The sequence below is a fragment of the Carassius gibelio genome, chromosome A21, assembly GCF_023724105.1.
Source record: "Carassius gibelio isolate Cgi1373 ecotype wild population from Czech Republic chromosome A21, carGib1.2-hapl.c, whole genome shotgun sequence".
NCBI lineage: Eukaryota > Metazoa > Chordata > Actinopteri > Cypriniformes > Cyprinidae > Carassius > Carassius gibelio.
Genome location: NC_068391.1, coordinates 3,434,096 through 3,452,363, shown reverse-complemented (window position 1 = coordinate 3,452,363; position 18,268 = coordinate 3,434,096). Strand labels below are relative to the sequence as shown.

General features: G+C 39.4%; 2 protein-coding genes across 2 annotated transcripts; both read right to left on the bottom strand.

The window, feature by feature from the left end:
- Positions 1-2,165: 2,165 nt before the first annotated feature.
- LOC127941407 (dnaJ homolog subfamily B member 5-like) lies at positions 2,166-5,943 on the bottom strand. The gene is made up of 4 exons (XM_052536410.1): positions 5,775-5,943; positions 4,759-5,005; positions 3,959-4,467; positions 2,166-2,831 (listed from the first exon to the last, which is right to left on the bottom strand). The coding sequence occupies exons 1-4, from the start codon at positions 5,865-5,867 to the stop codon at positions 2,598-2,600; spliced, it is 1,083 nt and encodes a 360-aa protein (XP_052392370.1). The 5' UTR covers positions 5,868-5,943; the 3' UTR covers positions 2,166-2,597.
- A 3,345-nt stretch (positions 5,944-9,288) lies between these two features.
- thbs4b (thrombospondin 4b) lies at positions 9,289-17,263 on the bottom strand. The gene is made up of 22 exons (XM_052538027.1): positions 17,019-17,263; positions 15,273-15,470; positions 14,742-15,025; positions 14,518-14,620; positions 14,107-14,189; positions 13,946-13,997; positions 13,539-13,690; positions 13,105-13,242; positions 12,785-12,862; positions 12,539-12,691; positions 12,353-12,457; positions 12,144-12,251; positions 11,843-12,002; positions 11,607-11,725; positions 11,481-11,533; positions 11,153-11,346; positions 10,751-10,929; positions 10,602-10,650; positions 10,319-10,515; positions 10,055-10,227; positions 9,797-9,936; positions 9,289-9,720 (listed from the first exon to the last, which is right to left on the bottom strand). Exons 1-22 carry the CDS (start codon positions 17,092-17,094, stop codon positions 9,662-9,664), a joined length of 2,853 nt encoding a protein of 950 aa, XP_052393987.1. The 5' UTR covers positions 17,095-17,263; the 3' UTR covers positions 9,289-9,661.
- Between the last annotated feature and the right edge of the window lie 1,005 nt (positions 17,264-18,268).

Genomic DNA, 18,268 nt, shown 5'->3' with positions numbered 1-18,268 from the left:
ACAAATCACCAGGAAAGCTCAGAGACTGCAAAGGAAATAGTTAATTGGTGACACTTTAAAATAATAAAATTTTATAGGCTATAGCCTACCAGCTTGCCTTGGTATTTACATGTTATTGCTTACAATTTTTTTGTTCCTAAATTAGGCTATTGTAAATGAAAAGGTACAGTAATTCCTGAAAATCATTGCCAGGATTCTTAACCATTTTTATTTATTTATTTTTTATTTATTTATTTTTTATTTATTTTTTTGAGGAAAACGTTTGTTGGTTGAAATAGGCTATAAGCTGAAAAAAAATATTAATATTAGGTGAAAAACGTAAACTAAAAAAATAAATAATAATAATTAAATTTAAATTTACTTAATTAAAATTTAAAACATAAAATGTTAATTAAAAATATTACTAAGCAACATAATAGTAAAGGCCTATAAATAACAGCAAAATAACACTCATCTCAATATTTTTTAATCACAGTACATTGGATTCTACGGAGTTCTCACCATGCAATTAATTTCTATGGCCTAGAGAGGGCAGTGTAGACTAGTTTAAGCTTGTAGCCTTATATGCGTTTTTCATTTGTTGTTCATGTAAATGGCATCACAAACCCTGTAGCTACATGTTATTACTTTGAAGACATCAGAAAGACATATTTATAATGCTAACCTAACCTTGATTCCCTATGGCCCTTTAGATGGTCCCCTTAAGTACTTATAATTTTGTCCATTCATTTTGCGGGCGTCTTTTAAGTTTAGAAATGAGCAGCAGTTTATAACTGAGTGAAGCTTGCACAGGGAACATACCACTTATGCTGAAAGCACAAATGCACAGTCACTGTACATGTTGTGAAATGTCATGAAATGCCTATTTTGAAGTTAGAAAAAGGAAAAATTACACATGTTCTGCATAGTATGTAGCTAAATAAAAAAAGACAGCAAATACAATTGCATATTGGTGGATTTCCCATTTTACACTTTAGATATAGAATTGCTTTTTTTAGTTTTTCTAAGAAATATCTAGGTTCACACTCTGCTAAAAACAGCCATTCTGATCCTGAGTAAGTGTGACTGTCATTTTAAACGGTGAGTATGATTCACGAGCCACGAACACGGCAATGACTGACACGAGACAATGTTCTTCTCGCTCAGACAGTTCATGTATTTGCACATTTCCTGTGAATGCCAGTTTGTTGAGCTTGAAAGTATCACTGGCAAATATGTCCTATCAAATATACAGAACTCATAGTAAAATTGTATCATTAGGGGTAAAACTGCTTGAGGCAGTACCTTCAAATAGCTTGTCATCTTTATACCTTATTTGCCCAAAAAGGTTCACAAAAAGGATACATGTTACTACTTTAAATGACTTATACAGACCTTTTAAGAGAATATTGTAACCCTAAAGGTAATTTTGCACATTTTCTGACACCATCATGGTGTGGAATATGAACATCTCATATAATTAATATATAAAGATCAACTTTATTAATGTTTTATCTCTTTGAAAGGTATTTTTGAGGCAAGACATCACAGGTGATTAGGGTTAAAATGTTAACTAATTGATACCATCATACTTCTGCAGTTGATTAATCACAGCACATAAAATTTAGTATTACAAGTTGTCTGAAATGTTATGTTTGAATATGCAAATTAGTCTGACTGCATATTTGTCCAGAACAGAAATCTGGACAGAGCCAAGTTCACAATTCTTGTTTCATTGTGTTGACATTAGAGTTAAAGTTGTTTACAGACGGGATTTTGGATATTTTTCACTATATTTAAGGAATAAAATGTTACATAATAATGTTACAATGTTGTATATACTGTATATGAATAAACCCCTTTGTTAAACCTTAGAAATATAGTCCGGAATAAAACTGTAAAGTTTTTTTTGGAGATTTTGGTCACAGTGCATCAGAAGAAAAAAATATTTGAAGAGAATGGCCTTTAAAGATATGTATTGTAATTGAAAACTGCTTATGGAGATAGATAAAGTGCAATAAACACTTAAATGTGTATTTCGGACTAGTCTGAAAACCTTAAAATTGACCTTAATCACTAAACACCTTTTTTCCCCTCATATGTAATTGAATGCATGCATCATTCCATGCATGTATTTTTCATCTTATATCTTAATTGCTCGACACATTAAAGACCGCAACACCAAATTCCAGTTATTTCATTAACAAAACTTTATTTCTGCTTACAAAACATGCGTTCATCATTCATCATACATGCCAGGTCATATCTGAAATTCACATTTTTTCAATATACTTTTTACAAATAATTCATTGGAACATGACACAGGGATCTCTCATAGAGACTAAATCACTGACAGTTCTGTACATGAGTACAAGGTCGTCATGGTTAAAGAAGTATGCTAACACTTCAGAGTTGCACCATCAGTGCAGGTGTGTGTTAAGTGCGTGAGCTGTTCGTGTGTTTTTCCCAAACACTTCATCTCTGTACGAATCACACAGGTATTACATACCTATATATATGTTTGTGTGAGCATCTCGTCTCACACTTGAGTGTGTGTGCCTCACAGAGACAAACAGCTGACATTAAGTCTGTCACCAAAATGAGCGTGTTTTCTTTAGCTAACACTGTCCCAAGCTGTGTTTGATGATTTCTTTGCTGCTCGGGGGAATGCGATCAGGGAAAACGACTTGAAATTCGACCAGCAGGTCTCCACGCTGGGCGGGGTTCTTCACTCGGGGAAGCCCCTCCCCTATTAGCCTCCTCATTGAGCCGGGCTTGATGACATCATTGCATGGGAGGGGCTTCATCTGTCCGTCAAGCGTAGGGACGTTAACCGTACACCCACACAGAGCCTGGAGAAAAGCACAAAAAAGGAAAACAGTTAAACGTTGTGTCATCTTTGATGAGGTTATAAAGGTCTGTATCGATCTTCAGTAGCTGTCTTTGTCTTGAGATCTGTTATATAACAAGCTGCAGTGCTTTGGCAGCATAAGAGCTACAATGCCCCTCCGGCATATGTTATGAGGTCTAATCCACTTATCTATATATGATGCTTTTATATAATGTGAGTATGATCGCGGGCGGAATATAGGCCAGACAGATTGAAAATTACAGTTACACAACAGCAGAAAAGAGCCGCTAATCGCTCTCTTTCTCAATGATGCTCCAGTCTGCGGGGGACGGGAGGGTAAGCGTGGGAAGACAAAGATGAAGTGGATGTGGAAAATGAGAGGGCGAGAGCTAACGAGGAAAGTAGAAATGGAAATGAGCTGGAAAGAATAAAAGAATAAAGGTTTGTTTTTAAGAGCCGATGCCAAATCTGAGGTTTAGAGAGCAGGATGGTCAATTTAATGAACACCTTTGTTATTCGGCCAATATATATATATTGTGGAATAAATATTTTATAAAATATTTTTTAATTCTATTCTGCTGTCTTATGAATATTACTGCAGTATATTGTCCAATCAGGGTGACTTATCAGTACCGATAATCTTAGAATGACCAAATATGGACTGAATATTTCCTGGTATTTCAGCCAGGACAATTAATTGACCTATATTCATCATCAGTTCCAAAATCTGTCCAAAATAATTTACCCTTTCTGGGGTTTTTTTTATTAATATTTTGTTAAATAAGGTGCTAATTTGATTCTGATTTGCAGTATTGTGTATATATCATCATTATATTTGTAACCCTGCTCTGTAGATAGTTTTCTTAGAAAATGGATACATGAGGGCGTATAGGCAAAATAGGATCCACTGCTAGAGAGGAGCGAATGACAGAATGTGTGTGAGACGATGCTGAGAGCTGAAGAGGCGGTGTGTGAGATGGGAGGGAGAGTGTGTGCTCTGAGGCTGCGGGGGAGAGATGCTAAATTTGGATACAGCTCTCTGCAGAGGCTTATTGAGTACCGGCGACTGTGAGGGAACATTTCGTACAGCCATGCACACATACACACGTACACATGTACACATCTCACCTCTCGCAGCGTGATGGTGGTGGTGTACACAATATGCGAGCCGTCTCGTCTGAAATGGGTGTGCTTCTTTTCCTTAATAACAAACGCCAGGTCGCTTGGGGCGTGGCCGAGCATCTGATGGCCCTCCTTGGGGAAGGTGATCCTGGTGCCCTCCTTCCATCCCTTCTTCACCTCCACGTCGAACACACGCTCTTCTGGTCTCAACCCGTGTTTGTCCATCTGCCGGAGGCGTGTCACTTTCACACGTTTCGTCACGCCCATCAAAATGTCCTCCAGTGACACGAGGAGCTCGTGAACTTCGGCCACGCCCGATGGCTTGAGCCCGCCCTTGTTTCCATGCTGACGGCTGAGGTGGGGCAGGGGGTTCCTCATGAAGGGGTTAAACAGGTCGTCATCGGAGTCGACTTCGAAGTTGAAGAACATGCGCCAGGAGTGGGCGTCAGTTTTTGAGGAGCTCTGAGAGGGGTCGCTTTTGTTTCCAGCTGGAGTCACACCCCCTTTGGTCAAACCTTGAAGATTGAAGAGATTTTATTAGCATGCATGTCTTTGGTTTTACAAAAGCTAATTTGCTGGTTAATAAAGTATGCATAAATGATTGATCATGTTTGCAGCTATTTGTACCCAGCACTGCAAGTGTGTGAATCAGTTCAGATGGGGTTGTAGGAACCCACTGAACTCGGTGTTCATTTGAAATGAGAGTGTTTGTGGGATACTGGGATCGATCTATCTTAATTTAAATGTATTTTTAAAATGCAAGTGCATGCATATTAAATATGTTTGTGCTTGCACTTTATTCTCACCTTGTTGATCATAGATGCTGCGTTTCTCTGGGTCTGTCAGAACATCGTGGGCTTGTGCAATCTGTTTGAATTTGTCCTCAGCGTCTGCGTCTGGGTTCTTGTCTGGGTGGTAACGGAGCGCCAGACGCTTGTACGCCCGTCTGATCTCCTCCTCATTCGAGTCACTTGACACGCCGAGCACAGAGTAGTAATCCAAACACTCTGGTGAGGATGGGGGGCTAGACACCTCCGGTTCTTCAGGCACATCCTACAAACACACACAGATGGCAAGAGTTTAGAGTACAATCATTTCTAGTTCTGCTTGGTTCATCTACACAGGGTGATCCCAAATAAAAATAGTTGTCTTGGTTCAGGCAGAGATGTGAGTACCATAGCCATGAAGGGAGTTCCCATAATATTCAGAGTAGATGAATTTGTCAGTGACCAATTATTTAAACAATTTTTTTATATATTTATATATAATGGCATAAACATTGAATAAAAAATAATGTAATATAAAATTATAAAGTGCAAGTAATTAGATGACCTTATTATTATTTATAAATTATTACTTGTATAATTCATACAACAGAAGTATTGTGTTTTCACTCAATGTGAATCACTCAAAAAATTGGAGAATACAGAGGAAATATAAAATCACATCCTCTTTTTTTCTACAATATATACATCTATTTATGCATTTTATATAGTGGGGAATATAGAGATGTATATAAACACCTCTATATTCTCAATTATATATTATACTCTAAGTCTTAGGGTATATATTATATAGAGGAAAAATAAAGGTAAATATATTACAATTTATTACATTATATATTACATTATACACATACATATATAAGCTACTGTCATGCATATATAGATTTATACACAGAAAAAAAAAAGAGGTGCATAAGAATTTAATATATACCTCTGTATTGTCCAATATATAATAAACACAAAAAGTCTGAGTCTATATTATATGGTGGAGAATATAGATGCAAATAGATTTTTGCATGTAATGTGCTGCATCTCACCTCTGAGGTACATCCCTCCTCTCCGTGGATCACTCGCACTTTGCACTTGACATTCTTGTGTTTGACGCCGAACTGAGTCCAGATGAGAACCATGATGCTGCTGCTGCTGCCTGTGAGTGTGAGCCGAGCGCGTGAGCTGCTGTCTGATGCATCTCCAACCGCTCTGCTCGAGCTTTTATACCCGCGTTCTACACACTGCGCCCACGCTGCATGACCGAGCTTCCCCGAGCACGCCCATTCTTCACGCACACGAGAGGGAATACCGCGTGCCCACCAATCCACACTCGATGCCGCTGAGGACCGAGATGAGCATCACGCGGATGTGGCAGCCCACCTCTCCATGTGGAGGTGCGTTTCCGGAATTCACAATGAGTGTCATCCCTCCCCTCCATCCTTCCTTCCTAAATTGGTCTCCTGTTACAGACTGTTCTTTTGGTTTGTCGGCCAGATTTTTGGATTTAAAATTGTGAATGACAGTGGATTTTCGCAAAGAATGGTGGTACACGAACACGAAAAAGCATGAAAATAAAAAGGCGAGATTGACAGCAGATGAACAAGGAAAAATGTGCATAACAATAGACAAGGTCGTCAAACGCACTTTACACCTGAGTCGTGCATAACTTTTAATTTTATTTTTTAACCACGAAACGCAGACAATCATTGCCATTTAAGGGTGAAGAGATAAAAATAAATTAAATAAAAATCACTGCCTGACAGAGTTGTTCCGTTTATTGTCCAAATTAGCATTTTTTCATTATATACATATAAATGGATGTTAACTTAAAAAGTAAAAAAATAAAATAATGGTGACTACTGCTTTTTATTTTATATAGCCTATCTATTATATTGTCCGCTAGTTGAAAATATTGGGCATCTGTGGGAAGATTTATGCTTGAATGTCAGTTTTATTATAAAATGTCAAAACATGTGTGATGCCTTGAGCAAGCAATAAAGTCTTATTAGAATTTAGCTACACACGCACACACTTCAGTGTCCCTTTGTGTCAAAGTGCATTTTGCACAGTTGACACATCCAGTACCGCTTCACCCAGACATGCAATTACAGGCAGTTAACGTGTGATTGTCAAGTCTGGCGGATTGTGTACCAGTAGTTCTTTACGCTCGTCACGTTGACAGTTCAATGATTCCATCTCCACGGGAATAAAAAGTCTTTGCGCATGCACGAGCGCGCGTTCACAGACCGTCCTCGGCGTTAACTGACCGCTAAATGTATTAGAGCGGAGCCTTGGGAAACGTCGCATTACGCAACGTACGTTTAGGTGAATTGGCGCGCATTCCTCAGTACATAAATGGCCATATTTCCTCAGACATTACGCGTTCAGCCAATCACAGACGAAAGATGCTTCAGGATTCCCGCTGGTACCGGAAAACTGGACAAATTTGGTGTTTATGTCCCTGTCAGAGACGTCAGAGAATCTCTAAACCAGATTTCATCCATTTTGGAAAAATAGAAAGAGGGAGCGCAGGAAACCCGAGCCGAGTGGTGTGAAAATGAAACCTCGAAATCTGTCATTATCGACCGGCCGGACATTCCGTTGTGTCTCGAGAGATGAATGTAAGATTAGGTGTGTGTCTCGCTGTTTGTGAGGAATTGCAGGAACATCTAGCGAAGTGTCGAGGACGTTTTGGAACATTGTGCTTCTGCTTAGTGAAGCTCAGCAGCGGCACGTAATAAGTCGTGATCTCTTGCTTTTAATTATAATTCTCGGCTCATGACCAGCGGATGTGCAACTGTGCCGCGTAATTTTCGCGCCCTCATTGTGCCGAGGTTTGTTTTTCGCGCTCATTGTAAGTGACCGTTATTAGCTTTGACTGAAGTGCTCCTAACGTAATTCTGTTTAAATTAGAAACCATCTATCAAACGAAGTCCGAGCGATTGAGGGATGTCCAGTGAGCTAATCGTTTCCTCTCTGTTTTAACTGATAAAGTGTTCTTCAGCGACCTTCAGAAAAAAAACACACATTAGCTTATCGAATAGTGCATTTTAATATTTTCCTAAGAAATCGTGACTGTTTTAGCTTGTTGCTAGGCAGTTGTTGGGATGGTTATTGTCTAAAATCAAAAGAGCTCACCCCCAAAGTTTCCATGATTTTTTTGGTATTGTCTGAGATTTTAACCTGTTTTATCATCCTGTAGGTGACAATTATACATTATGATCACTTAGAAAAGTAATAGGACACTGCTTTACAAAATTGAAAGTGTCATTTATGTTTGTAAAATAGTTAACGTTACATGTTTGTATGGACACTTGTAAAACTAGTAACTAATTAACAATACAAAATCCATGGTATTTAGACATTTTTTGTACATGACTATGGTAATACCATTATGTTCTTTTAGGTACTTTAGAATGACAGGTAAATATATGAATATGGTAATAGGTACCATAATAATACAATCACTAGACTGTGATACCACTACAGTACCTTTGTAACCTTTCCCCCATTTTATCATATGTGTATGTGTTATAGGATATGCTATGTGTTGCAGGGGAGTGATATTCACAGGTACTGCTCTTCCTACACGACCTTCTCCTTCTGTGATCACTCTTTCTCCCTCATCCTCTCTGAGTAAAGGTTACAGGGTGATTCATAATGAGTAAAGTGGCATTTGACAGCACCTCTCATTTCAGATCCATCATTCAAGTCACACTCATTTGGTTGTGTAACTATTTTGATAATCATCTGCTTTGTTAATGAATTCAACGACGAATTCTTAACAGACCAAGTGATTGTCTTACAAACATTAATATTCAGATGGCAAACCGAGACATGAGGTAAGGCGAAGAAGGGAAAACATTGCCAAGAGAACTGACTGTTCTAATAATAGCTGCCAGCAATAATGAGTAAATTTTAGGGACATACTGCCATCTGCTGCCCATGTTTTGCAAATGTTCTGAACAGTAGTAGAACATTTTAAAAGCATTTCCCCCCCTTTAAATACTCTAATAAAACAGCTTCCACATACAAGAGGAATGTGAAAAGAGGCAAGAACTGCTGAGGTTAGCATGAGCCAATAGCAAACACAGCAGGAGAGACTCTTTACTCTTGCTGTTAACCAACTCTGGCAGTAGTGCTGACGAGCAAACAGCCTCTCGTGTGAACAAACTAACTAACATGCCCATCAAACACAAACTCTGGCCCAAACCCTACTGAACGGCCAACCAAAACAACACTTTAAGGCATCATAAGGGTGTTTCTCATATTCCAAAAGGAAGACGGCATAATTAAGATAACATTTAGCCAAATTCTAAGGTAGCATCACATGTATAAATTTAAATATACAGTACCGTAATATTAGAATGCATTGCTGCTCAAACAAATATGGCTAAACTAAAGAGAAGTTGAGAGATGTAGACTTTAAAAAGTAATCCAATTTTAGATCAAGGTTTCATTTCATTTGGGATGCTACCTTCCAAAAATGACTGTTTCTGAGCTACAGAACATAAAAACCTTAGTCAGATGGAAGTACAGTCATACATTTATGTCATCAAGTGTCTTGGAATGATTCTTTTATTGGTGCCAAATAGGAATGAAAGACTCCAAAAAGGTTTATTATGTTTCCTCCTTTCTTCTAAATGTTCTCTTTACAATGACTTGGTGCAAATCTACCTGCATTCTAGACAGGTAGATAATAATTGTAACTTTTAAATGACTGATAACAGAAAATACTGTTCGTCTCTTTTCTAAATGTTATATGAAGTTTTTTGACAAGAGTAAAAAGGTTGATTTAAAATAAAAAAAATGGCATACACATTGTGTATACACGTATCCCATTTCTACACACACACACATTGTGTACAAAAGAGACACACATAGGACTGTGCGAAATGGTGTGCTGGTATAAACATAGCATTATGGGAATTATTTACAGGGGATCCATGCCATGTTGTGTACTGAACTCCTGGAAGTCCTCAGGAATGGTGTCTGGAAAAAGATTTATTTATATGAAACAAAAATATTTTGTAACATTATACATGTCTGTTTGTGTTTGTGTTCTCACCATTGCAGCGGTACTTCAAGTTTGACCAGATGATGTTCTCTTGAGAGAAGCAGAACACTCCCAGTCTTCCTCCTCTCATTGTGGTATCAATTGTCACCCCAGAATCTGCCACCAGCTCTGATCCCTCATAGAAACGAACCCTACAAACACACACACAGAAGTCTACCGAATCATTTTGATTTTTAACACACTTTTCTTTCTCAAGTAACAGCTTGCTTGGCTTCAGACATGAAGTCACCTGAAATTCGATTGGCTCACCTGATATATCCGACTTGTGGGCGATGCTGCAGGTACCAGCGGTATGATACCTTATCCTTCCAGCCAACGTTCCTTGGATCCTTCCAAAGGAGACGTACCTGATCATTAGTGTCACCTGTGTGCCAGAGAGAGTTCCTCAAATGCTCACCTGGACCAGTCTGGGACTTCACTGCCTAAGAGCAAGAAACAAAGTTAGAGTTCTGTTAAACCAATCAAGACTTTCTTACAAACTTGGACATAAATTTAGAAATTCGGCTAGTCAACCTTCAGCTGAATTCCAGGTTCAGCTACAGCTCTGAAGGGTGTGGCCTGCCAGTATGTCTGCTCCGTTTGCTTCCACATCACCACGTAGAAACTGGAAGAGTCTTGGTAGCCAAAGATGAAGCCGGCATAGTCGTCATCAGTCACCGTATTCACGTGGAAAGTTCCCTCAAAATCCACACCGCTGAATGCAGTGTAACCTGGTCATCCAAGAGGGCAATTGCATCATTAACAGAAATAAGATAATATGTCATTAATTATTTTGGAGAAACATGCATCCGCTCACCAACAGCAAGGCCAGGGTCACTATTCATAGTCTGGACAATCTCCATTCCCTTTGAAGCAAGGCAAATAATTTGTCAGCATTGTACTGTACGTCTCGAACAGTTTTCTGTAGAGACATACAATTTTATGAATCTATTGCTAATCTGTCACCTGGTTAAGAACCACCCAGTTGGGGTCAATCTGAGCATCACCCTCTGGGTCCAGTACAACCGTCTGATAGGCTCTGAAGTCTGTCAGTGTGATCTCTGCATTTTCTGGGCAGTTATCGATCCTGTCAATCACCTTGTCTTGGTCAAAGTCTGATTCGCATATGTCGCCTACTCCATCATCTGTGTAGAGATGAACAGGTGAGTGAGGGATGACTGAAAAATTATTTATGTATGTTCTTCATAAGGATTTAAGAAGACTTTCTAAGGATAATACATTTCAGTTTCTTACACAAAGGTATATTATCACTTTAGAAGACTAGGAATGCAGTGCAAAGTTATATGTCTGCTATTTATATGGAGTTTACACATACTGTGTATTTTCAAGGATTAATGGTGTACTTACTGTTGTCATCTATTTGGTCAGAGTTGGGCACCAATCGGCAGTTATCTGGTCCAGGAGGCAGTGTGTCGGGAATACCATCATTATCATCATCATCGTCACATTCATCTCCCAGTCCGTCTTTATCTGTGTCCAGCTGGGAGCTGTTAATTACCAGCGGGCAGTTGTCTTTGCTATCTTGGTGACCATCACCATCACTGAAGGATACAAGAAATGTGCTTGCAGAAGTTTCTACAGAACATTGACAGAATTGTCTGGAAATTCATCTTTTTGGTGTAAGAATGCAAAGGAACCCGTATCTCTGTTGCATGAGTTGTGAACCTTTTCATACCTATCTTGATTTGTGTCGCAAGAATCTCCAACAAGATCATTGTCAATGTCAGACTGGGAAGAAAAATAAATATTTATTATAGTACAAAAGTACAGAATCTGAAGAATGTATCGGCAGATCATGTACCTGATTTGGATTTGGGGTGTCAGGACAGCTATCACATGCATCTCCCACTCCATCCCCATCACGATCCAGCTGGTCACGATTTTTCACTCGCTGGCAGTTATCAAGGAAGTTTTTCAGCCCTGACAATCAACAAAAACAAACACCGAAAATGAGAATGACTCCATACCAGAAAGACAAAGACAAACCTTTTGTGTGAACTAAATCATCAAGATTTTACCATCTCTTCATTCTCTTACCATCTCCATCCATGTCGTCATCACATGCATCTCCAAGGCCATCAGAATCTGTGTCTCTCTGGTCTGGGTTATCTACCCGGAGACAGTTGTCACATGCATCGCCATGGCTGTCCTTATCACTGTTCCGTTGATTTATATTTGGTGTCAACCAGCAGTTGTCCTAAAATCCATACATATGCACAGAAAAAAAAGTTTACTTCATAACCAGAGATATAAAAACAAGAGGTAAGAGATTTGTAAAGGAATTAGTGTGAGACTCTGCATAAAATATATCAAACACAACACTAATGTGTGCATTTACCTGCTCATTCAGTATTCCATCTCCATCTGCATCTGGGTCACATGCATCGCCTTTCCCGTCACCATCTGCGTCCTCTTGTCCCGAGTTTGGAACGGTAACACAGTTGTCCTGGTAGAGGAACCAAATGAATCAGCCCTCACGGAAACAAGCAAGTGATGTCACCAGAGCCCTAGGCAAGTCAATATCAATTACATTGTTGCCATAGTTACCTTTCTGCAGGTTGGGTCTCGGCAGCGCAGCTTCTCGTCAGGGTACCCATCGATGTCAGTGTCTTTACCGCATAGATAACCATTTCCAGCCCATCCAATGCCACACTAGTACACAAATACATTTGTTTTTGAGCAAAATGTCTTTTTTCCAGCTTATGCTTAAATGTGTGTGCTCTAAAAAGGCACCTGGCATGTGATGGTGCCATCCCTTTCCTCTGTGCACTGTGCATTGGGGTCACAAGGGTTCTGTAGGCGGTTTCCACAGCTTTTCTCTGGCTTACAACCTCTGATCTGGTCACCTGTGAATCCTGTCTTACATCGGCCACATTGATATGATCCCTACACAAGGTAACAAACATTTTGAGGCATTATTCTTTTGGTTTGCATGTCCATGTGACATATATTGTGCATTATGAACAAATCAGTTCTCACCACAGAATTCACACAGATGGAGTTAGTGGCGCATCCTCCATTATTTGGTCCTTTACACTCATCGATATCATCGCACACCTAAAGAAAACATAGAAATGAAGAGATAAGTGAACATTCAGTCTGTTATGGCTGGCTGTATATCAAAATATGAGTGGCAACTTGTCATTTTTTAATTGCCTAAACTTTGAAATACAACATATGACCTGCAAACAATGGTGCTGGGGCTAATGTTGTAGCTTGATGCTTCACTTTGCATAAAGTTTAATTAGGGAACTCTGACACAAATCATGCAAAAGGGCCCCAAGTCATCAGTGACGTACCTGCTTGTGCGTTTGTGCATAGGTCACGCCAACACCCTCCAGTGGTTTTCCAGTGAATCCAAGAGGACATGCCTCACAGCGGAAACCTGGAGCCATGTTCACACACCTCACGCCAGGGAAGCAGGGATTAAACTGGCACTGCAATCGACACGAATATGAATGGCATTGACATTCATTTAACCCTGAGTTTGAATTCTGGCTTAAGGCACTTTTCTCAACTCTACTCTCCTATCAAAATAAGGAACTGCACGTTTCACCATGTTTCCTAGAACATAAAAACAATGTTTGAAACATTAAATGTTTCAATCCCATGCCCTATTCAAATTTACACCATAATATTATTTTATTAGCAGCATTTTAAATTCAATCAACCTTCCTCAGGAGATAAAGTAAAAGTCATTTGTCTTGATATGACTCCTTGAACAGACACGTACCTCATCAACATCATCACAGCTATATCCATCTCCAGTGTATCCATCAGGACATGGACCGCACTCCACCCCATTTTCAGTTTCTATACACATGTCATCACGGAAACATACTCCAGGAGTGCACTTTGGTTTCACCACCTCCGTTCCACCCAGCCCTAGAATTAACCAATAACATTTAGCATTTATACTATGGTTTGAAGCATTCATGATACATCTGTAATTGAACACTCCATGATTTCCCTCCTGCTTCAGATCTGGTGACTTTGATGTCATGACTGGAGTATTTGTTTGACATGTTGCCATGGATATTTGTTGACATGGAAAAATGCCTGGTTTTGGTCTCTTATCTGCATAGATGCATTAACAAACCCATGCATATCACGCATATCTTGCTAATCATAATGTCTTACCACAGGCTTGGCACTCAGCAATGGTGTTTCTGAGGAAAGATGTCTCCTTCACCTGTAAACAAGCGTGAAAATACAAAAATCTGATTTGTAAATAAGGGATGGTGGAAATTAAGAACATTAAACAAAAAGTTACAAAAAGGTAATTGGAAGTAAGGTTTTACCTGCTGAATAAGAACATCTTTCAGCTCATTAATGACCTTTGTCAGCTCCAGCATCTGATTTGTAAGCTGTTTCGTGTTAAGCCCTTTATAAACAACAAAAACGCTGATCTTATCATTTTAGCAGATAAACCATTTTTTCATATTGTCTCCCTTTCATTATCTCTTCTTTTGGAACCTATTCCTCAAAAGTGCACTTAGTAATTAAGCCGATTTAGTTCTGGCCCACTGTTTTCTTGGATCGAAAACATATGCTGATGCCACTGAAAAATGCTTTATTTGTAACAAACCCCTAGCCTTTGAAACCGATCAGAACACCCTGTCAACCAGCAATAATTCTTAACATTGGGGTGGCAGATTTTGCAGATGCACCACTCATGTTTTCTTCAGGGAATGTCAAAATTGAGTTTTTACCTAAGGTCTGTACAGAGTCGCTCTGATGAGTGTGGCAGTCCTGCAGCGATGCAACATTTTCCACTGAATCACCATATGCCAGTTTGAGCTCCTCCAACTCCTCCTGCCAATCGGAACAGAAAGAGCACAATGGGGAGTTTATGTTAGTGTATTAGTGCATGCATCGAAAACCCTCCAAATATATCTCAACATGTGAGTGTGCAGCTATTAAATATGATGTATACTTGTGCTTTCCCCTGCATAGTTCTGAGCTCCACTCCCTGGTGATCGTTTAGGCCATTAAACACAGCTGGTAAATCTCTCAGCGTCTCTACCAGCCTGCAGTCCAGGTGGAGCTCCACCCCGGGCACCGGCAACACCCCCTGGTTGTGTGGGAAGCCCCCTGGTTGGCCCACCTCCAGTCCCTTCAAATGGAAGAGCAGCCGATGCTTCTCACCATCAGCCAGTTTCAGGTTGTTGAAGGTAACGGTACTCATCCTACCATCTCTGCGCAGATATCGTAAAGTAGCTACATAGAGAGAAAGAGACAGACAATGTGAGTTTTTATATTTTGTCTGATATCACTTCTTTTTTGATCCATTATCTTTTACATTTCTGTAATTTTTAGAGCTTAACACCTTTATTTTCAGGTCAAATTGGATTGCAATTTTTTATAGTAAATGACAAAAGCAAATGACGCCCACGTCATCATATCACATATATAATCATAACTCCTACAGAAATGTCAAAGTATGGTATAGTGAAAGTTTACGTACCTTTGTTGAGTTTCCCAAGCACAGAAAACTCAAAGTACTTGCTGTTGTCTCGTGGATTGTACAGGCTGAATATGGTGTTTCCGGTTCGAGGCTGGAGACGGAATGTTGTGAGAATAAAGAGTTCTGTTACTCCCTGCTCTGCCAAACCTCCGTGCAGTAGATCCGGTAGGCAGTCCGGTGACGTTAAGAGGTTATACACTGCAGGGAAAACATTATTTAAAGGTTATATAAGTGATACTCAAACACGAAGCATACTGCTCACAAACATGTGGTTGTTTCTTAGGCTAATGCATGCTGGGAGTGATGCCCAAGTTGATGTAATTTTCTGTAAGACTGTAAATACTGTTCCTGTTTATTTAGCCAGTTGCATGTGGCCAAATAAATGTTCAGGGATTTGTTGTCCTTTGAAGTTTCAGTATTAGTTGTTTTTTAACGCATAACACAGCTCGACTCGAACCAAAAGTCTAATGGCATTCAAATTGTTCAATGTTTTGGCATTGAAAATGGGATGGTGGTGTGTGTACAAATGCTGAAACCCAGACCGTAACTAACGTGCTTGATGAGTGACATACATTTTGGTGAGCAACTTTTAACAAAGATATAAATTTCTGTTCTGTTGTGTTCCAGAATAAGCAGAAAAAGCTTGAATTTCAGATTCATATCTTGAGGTTTTTAATCAGAAACACCTGTAACTGGTTTTAGCAACTGGTCTTAGTTTGTATAACCGAGATTGACAGGGATCGAATTGGATCTTATCCATTGAACATTTTCACTGGAAAACTTCATGGAAACCAGGTGAACGGACAACCGTTGCGGTGTCACTGCCGGATGTCAAATACAGATGTTAGTTGTTATGGTGATGGAAGCGTGCCATTGGCTGAACAGGCAAACATAATGTTGTGCAAAAATGTTAATGACGACCCAAAGATGATGTCTTTCCAATATTTAAACCGAGAGAGATGGTCTGACTCTCATTTTCATGCCTTAGCAATCAGCACATCAGTACAACTAAGCAATATTCCCCAAAATAACAAGGCTATTGTTGTTCCTCATTTATCTTTGATTTCTTGTGAAGTAAGAGTATAGTTTGCCCATTTCAAAGAGCTGTTTGTTACTCAAAAGCATAATTTCTGTTCACAGATGGTGTGCTGAAAGCTTTACATGCTGGCTGTGATTACCAACATGTGTGATTTGACTTATTTTTCATTTTAATGTTCAAACATTCACAAAGTCACATCTTGGAGGAAATATTGCATTGTCATCAAAAATAGGGTATGTTTATGTGTTTTTTTAAAGTATTGTGTTCGCCTTTCAGATTCAATAAAATAATGCAATCTCATCTTTTCTGCTAAAGACATTATGACTTCTATAGCCCAGAATGAACTACCCTTCACACAAACTAACACAGGTTTTGGCTCTCTCTCTCGTACACACAACCAGTTACCAAAAATCTCAATTGGAGCCTGAGGCTCTGTGAGAAACACATTCACATTGTTGGGACGAATAAATTGAGAAATCAAAAAGGAGATGATGTCATAGAGCATACAGAGAAGAGAGAGAGAAGATTACAGAGAGATATACAGCTCAGCGTGAGATTTTACGAGACAGAGAAATGTGGAAAAAAGTGAGAATACAGTAAAATGTTAATTTGAATAAACTTAAATACTCATATTATTAGTTAAACCAGGCAGCTTTAGTCATGAATTAAAGAAACATTTTAACGTTTTAAAGAAACTTTGTACTCACCGGTTGATTCTGCGCTTGCTGAGCTGAGAGTAAAGATCAGAGAAACGGCCGTGAGGAGATGCATTGTGCCGGTCATCCTTTATCACAACCTTCTGCCACTCCACAGAAGGAGTGTGTGGGTGAAAAGCCTTATGGAAGCTGATCTTTGATTCCTTTGTCTTCGGTGTCTTGTATGTGAGACTGTGACTGTGTTTTATAGAGAAAGTCTGCTTGTGATTGAGCAGGACTCAGGAGTGAGGGACAGAAGAAAAGAGTGGGTTGAGGTAACAGGCTGTCTATCAACAGCAGCTGTGGTGGGCGGAGTTATGAGTCTAGTAGACACCCCCATGCTGAGAGGGGCGGAGCAAAGAGCAGTGCCATATAATTGGCGGACCCAGCTCATGTCTGAACTCTTATTTGTAACTTTTATGAGGTCCCATTTGTTCCACATCCCTCTCTCCATCCTCCTTTCCCTCCATCCATTTTTCCTTTCTCAAGTTTTCACATACTTTCCTGTCATTCTGACTTGCAGGTGCAGTGAAATACTTCTTGAGGGATGGATCTCTGGGGAATTGTTTAAAGATAACTGAATGGAGGATTGCTAATGTTACGTGAAGGTCTGATTCTTGCGCAAAGTATTCTGTAATCATTTATTTTTAAAGTCAGACACACATGTGAAGAAGGCAAATGGTAACAGCCGTTTAATGATATACCAGCAATTGGGACCAATTATCTCATCTTTCAACCCAATGGCAGTTTAATAACATTTTACTTTACAAAAGGCAAAAAAATCATCTATGGGATTGAGTTGTACCTATGTTGTTATGTCTATCTATTAAAATCGGTTATGTGTATACAAAGTCAACATCACTATTACTATTATCATACTCGTACTATTATGTTTGAGGTCAGTAATATGAATAAACATCTAAGCCTGAGTAATAAACTTCATAGCACAGAAAGCAACCATCCACTACACTCAGCAACCACCTATCAACTAAACAGAAACTTGCTAGCAATTCACTATCACTCTCTCAAAACATCCCAGCAAACTCCCACAGTGCTCTAGCTACAACACTAAACACATACTGTAGATATGTATAGGGAGATGCCCTATTAATGGCTGTTTCTATAGACCGCTATATGCAAGCCATCCGCCATATTGGTAAAGTCAAAGCTGGTCCATGAACACTTGAGAGTGAGATCCCTGTGTGTCTGCAACTGTAGTTATAAGCTACGCATGCATGAATATCTATATCTGGCTATATCTG

What these genes read in the sequence shown, in the direction of transcription:
- LOC127941407 (XM_052536410.1), bottom strand. Translation starts at nt 5,867, where the DNA reads ATGGTTCTCATCTGGACTCAGTTCGGCGTCAAACACAAGAATGTCAAG. An exon ending in AGGAGGGATGTACCTCAGAG is followed by an intron (nt 5,006 to 5,774) that starts GTGAGATGCAGC and finishes GTGTGTTTGTAG; the next exon opens with GATGTGCCTGAAGAACCGGA. An exon ending in CCACCATCACGCTGCGAGAG is followed by an intron (nt 2,832 to 3,958) that starts GTGAGATGTGTA and finishes GCTTTTCTCCAG; the next exon opens with GCTCTGTGTGGGTGTACGGT.
- thbs4b (XM_052538027.1), bottom strand. Translation starts at nt 17,094, where the DNA reads ATGACCGGCACAATGCATCTCCTCACGGCCGTTTCTCTGATCTTTACT. An exon ending in CGACTCTGTACAGACCTTAG is followed by an intron (nt 14,190 to 14,517) that starts GTAAAAACTCAA and finishes TTGTTTATAAAG; the next exon opens with GGCTTAACACGAAACAGCTT. An exon ending in CCATCTGTGTGAATTCTGTG is followed by an intron (nt 12,692 to 12,784) that starts GTGAGAACTGAT and finishes TACCTTGTGTAG; the next exon opens with GGATCATATCAATGTGGCCG.